General features: G+C 39.3%; 1 protein-coding gene across 1 annotated transcript; it reads right to left on the bottom strand.

The window, feature by feature from the left end:
• Positions 1-387: 387 nt before the first annotated feature.
• Positions 388-3,962, bottom strand: LOC109204730 (uncharacterized). The gene is made up of 3 exons (XM_019366292.2): positions 3,831-3,962; positions 2,537-2,712; positions 388-1,153 (listed from the first exon to the last, which is right to left on the bottom strand). Exons 1-3 carry the CDS (start codon positions 3,918-3,920, stop codon positions 586-588), a joined length of 834 nt encoding a protein of 277 aa, XP_019221837.1. The 5' UTR covers positions 3,921-3,962; the 3' UTR covers positions 388-585.
• Between the last annotated feature and the right edge of the window lie 800 nt (positions 3,963-4,762).

The following is a 4,762-nucleotide window of genomic DNA, read 5'->3' as shown; positions in this document are numbered from 1 at the left end:
ATATTACATTACATTGTGTCATAACTCAACAGATCAGAGGAAATTAAAATGTTACTGTGAAAACAAAAATTATCCAGAAAATTAAACAACAGTGTAATTGAGTATAATATTTCGACAAAAAAAAGTCAACTGGATATGATAATTAAAAGACTTAAAAAATAAATATAAATGCAATAACAGAAAACTAAGATGTATCCAGAGCTCCTTCCATGATTAATATTTCAATATAAGAAGCCTTCGGAAGAAATTTCATCAGTCTCTTTTCATCCTCCTTGGAGGAGTTAAAAACAAAGCTAACACAGGAAACCCGTCACACCTACAGGAAGTTTGTTAAACTAACTCTAATGCATGTTTTGGACTGCAGCAATTAAAGTACCCGAGGAGGACGCTCACAGACCCGAGGAGAACATGCAAACTCCAAACAGAAAGGCCCCAGACTGGATATGAACCCGGGTCCTTCTGACTACCTCACCACCACGGGGCCTTTAGAAGAAATTATGAAACAATTTGTACTTTTAAACTGATACACAACTACTCAACAAAACAATTCTCACAGCCCGAGGCTTCAGCTGAAGAAATATTTGCTTATCTCCCATCATGTGACCCTGTTTCCTCTTTCCCTCCATCTCTGACTACATGATCTGACCTGTCTGTGCTAACATCAGTCACATCTCCTGTGTTGTTGCTCTCCATACTGCAGCAGCACAGACGTGCCAGCAGCCTGTCAATGGGCCCTTTACACATGAAGGCAAACAGAATGAAGTCCAACAATGAACTAAACAGAAATAAGATTATAATGATAAAATCAATAAGTGTTTCAGGGAAGTGTGGATATAAGTTCAAAGTTAATAGAATGACTGCAGGAAGGTTTATGAGAAAGTAATTAAGCAGCAACAGAACCAAGGTTCCTACAATTCTTCGTTTTTCTTCATTGGGCACTGAGGTGGCAGCAGGCAGAGCTTTAAGTGTCCCAGCGAGACAGAAGATGAACAGGGGGGCAGGGAGGGCGGCATAAATAATTAAACGTACAAATTCATATAAAAATACAGCAAGAGCACTAACACTACAAAAGACCCAGACCAGAACACAGACCAGTACAGAACCCTCAGTTTGTCTGAGGCAGTCCAACAGTGGGCAGGCGATGAAACAATACCTGCAACACAAACAGACAGATTATCAGAGTACAGACCATAACAATGCTTCAGTATAATGTTCAGATCAATTGGTCTCTGAATGCAATTGACACCCCTTTCTCAACGAGAAGTTTGGGCTTGGGTGAGCCTGAGTGCTGAAGATATCTACCTATTCGAAACCATCTCGGCAGATATCTACCTATTCGGAACCCTGGTAACAGGGTTCTGGCTGATCGGAGTTGGCTTGGCCCTGACTTACCGGAGAACTAAGGAAGCGGAACCGGCTGTTCAAACCCCCACAAGGCTGCCCGCTGGGATTGAAACGATGGGAAGAGGCGTGAGTTTCTCAAAATGGGCTCACTGAGTGCAGCACGGATAAGATCTTAGAAAGGCTTACGGCTACCGTGAATACTCAGAATAAGATCTCTGAGTGCAGACTGGATTACATCTCGGAAGGGCTCGCTCGGCATAACATCTCTGAGCGTAAATTCGATGACATCTCGGGGAGGCACACTGTCGTGAGTTCTCAGAGTCGGCTCTTTGGGCACAAGAATGACAACATCACAGAGCGCAAGTATGGCGAAGCTCGTGGCTCTCCAATGGGAGATTGAGAGACCAGTGTTGGACTGTAGAACTGCTTGGAAATTCATATGAGTTGTTTGCACTAAAGTAAAAAGCACCATCACACATGAGGATACCCCTTCGGCGCCAGCTGCGGTTGCAAGGCTGGAGCTGAACAACAACACCCTGATAATGGACTGTGTTTTGACTGTTCTTCCCTTTCTATCAAGGCCACCTGGGTTGGCTGGAAGACTGTTTACTTAGCCTGGCAGGGCGAAGGACACTGTCTCAGCTGAACTCTGGACACATACACACACACGCACACAGACATATATACACATGCAGACATACACTCATCCCCCCTCCAAAAGCCTTCGACGCTTATTCCCCTCCGATGCTGATGGTGGATCAAGGAGACCAGCGCATAGGCTGCAGGCCCGGATGTACTGTCTAGATCGGCTGTCTCTCACCCTTTACCCACCCCTGTTGCTTGTCATGTGTTTCTTTGGTGTATTAAGAGTTTTTTTCATGTGCTATGTGCAGAGGTGTTTTTTTTCTGTTCTCAAACTGATCTCCCTGTTGGAGCTCAGTCTGGGAGGAGTTATTTTTTTTTCTCCTTATCTTTCCTCATGTGGTGCATTTTCCATTGTTATACCTCTCTGACCTGTCTTCCCCATGTGATGTTTTTGTGTAATGTATGTATGGTCGGAGGGTAAGATGGCGCCGCCTTTGCTTGCAATAGGTCGGCAGCCTTATGAAATTTCCCCTTGTGGGACTAATAAAGGTATATCAAATCATATCATATCAGAGACATGCAAGTACACACACAAACACACTGGTACCTTTCCAAAGCAATGAACAACCTGAAGTAAAGACTGGCCGTCACAGCCAAATAGTAAAAGAAACACACAATGGAGTCATGCACCATCTCCCGCCAAAAGAACATCATGCTGTGATGGATCAGAATGGAGATGATGAGGTTTGTGTAATAGATGACAGGAACCTGATATCTTCGCCCCTGCAGGAAATATTAATTGAAACCATATTAATACAATATTTAAAATGATCGTACCTAAGTGTAAATTAATGTGTATGAATGAATATATTTATTTTACCTCTTATAAAGAGGTAAAATATAAAGCAAGTGAAATATTTTACTTGTATGTCAGAAAACATACAAGTAATTATTTATCTTATAATATATATTTTTTGAATTAATTATTCATACACCTCAAAATAAACACAAATGTCAAACTATTATAGTGAAATGGATTCCCAACAGAAACAAAAACAATATTTGAGCACAGCACCTTCTTGCTTCATCACAATACAACCAACATACAAGACATACACTAAATATTTTTTATTTAACTTCTAACTCAACAAATAAAATTAATTCTGTAATATTTAGAAAAGTCAGTTGCAGAACAGACAAAAAAACCTGTTATGACCCCAAAACACTGTATATAGAATTATATATTACTGTTACTAAGAATATTACAGAGAATTATCACACTTATCTTAAGATATATCTATATTGTTGACTGTTTTGCTGTAGAATAAAAACATAGTCGGGTGCAGAGGTCACTGAATGGTCTAAAAATGAGAGGCTAAAATTTACACACTTTATGGGTTTTTCTTCTTTAGTCAAACTGCAAACATATTGAACGTCTACAGGAGATTTTGTCAAACGATACTCTTACATATTATCAAAGCACCAAAGGACTAATATTAATCCCATTAATGACAGAAATTTAGAGAATAATTTCTGATTAGTAGTGAAGCTGTCAGCACATGATTGGTTTTAATGAGTCTCATATATTCACTCATCTGGGATGAGCTAATTTTATGACATGACTGTATCTGGTTCAGTGAACTTCACATTATTACACTTTACTTTTGCTGCACCAATAAAATACAATATGTTAAGAATTTAATTTTATTCTACTATTCCTACACTGTCGACTATCAACTGACATTCAAGTTTATGTCATCTGTCAACAGTTGGTTATAGTCCAGGCAGGTCGGCAGTCTATTGCTGGGTTAAGTTTTATTTCATTTTATTTTTGCTTTCTGCTGAGTTTTTTAATTGTTCACACACTCACAGAGATAAAAAGATGTTACATACTTACGTACCGCACAACACACACAGCAGAAGAACAGTATGGTCACAGGAAGGAAGAAGCAGATATTGATCCATGTCACGACTACCCACATCACCCACATGACTTTCTGTGTGGTGGAGTTGCTGTAGAAGAATTTTCTACTCTCTTTTAAACTGAAAGAAAAAAATATGTAAAGCAGCAGTTGGTGAAAATGATTTACTGGTTTGCTCTAAATGCTGGAAAAGACACTTAGTTCCTCCAAATGACCAGGTGAAAGGACAGTCTCTCTCAAGTTGAAGAGGATACACACACGCACTCAGAGTAAACCTGCTTTCATCTGTGATGTATAACATATGATTTTTAGCTAAATTTTTTATCAAAGTCATTGCCCAGTTGTGTTTGTCCCATGTTAATTTTTTTTTAAAATATTGTCACTTTTTAACTTTCAGCAACTGTTAAATTTGAAATTCTATTTAACCAAGAACTTAAAACCAGTCTAATTTAAAGTAATCTTCTGGGTGGCAAGTTTAACTTTAGAATTATTTTATTAGAGTAGTAATGTGTACCCAATAAACTGGTTCTTTTGGCTCTCGGCGGTCACACTTTTCTCCTCTGCTCCTTTCCCTTATCTTCCCTGCTTAGCCTCTTGTGTCCTTGTCTAGTCTCATGTTTTTTTGTATTACTTTTCCCTGGAACACTCTCTCACAGTCTGTTCTCTAAAACCTAAAAGAGAATTATGGATTTGATCAACTGGTCTCTGAATGCTATTGACACCCTTTTCTCAACGAGAAGTCTGGGCTTGGGAGAGCCCGAGTGCCCTGGAGGTACTTTCCCTGCCGGATACACGATGGACGGTGTTGAGAATAGATTCCTTGATATAGATCAGAGTTAAAGAGAATATAGTTTGTGATTGCTTGCAACATTATAATATTGCGTTAATGGGTGTAAGAATACAAAATAGAA

Source organism: Oreochromis niloticus, linkage group LG13 (assembly GCF_001858045.2).
Source record: "Oreochromis niloticus isolate F11D_XX linkage group LG13, O_niloticus_UMD_NMBU, whole genome shotgun sequence".
NCBI lineage: Eukaryota > Metazoa > Chordata > Actinopteri > Cichliformes > Cichlidae > Oreochromis > Oreochromis niloticus.
This window is presented reverse-complemented; position numbering and strand designations above follow the sequence as displayed.

Excerpts from the sequence above, each read along its gene's own strand:
- LOC109204730 (XM_019366292.2), bottom strand. The coding sequence starts at position 3,920 with ATGTGGGTGATGTGGGTAGTCGTGACATGGATCAATATCTGCTTCTTC. Across the intron at positions 2,713-3,830 it reads TCTGCTGTGTGTGTTGTGCG|GGGCGAAGATATCAGGTTCC; the intron begins GTACGTAAGTAT and ends TATTTCCTGCAG. Across the intron at positions 1,154-2,536 it reads TTGTTCATTGCTTTGGAAAG|GTATTGTTTCATCGCCTGCC; the intron begins GTACCAGTGTGT and ends TTTGTGTTGCAG.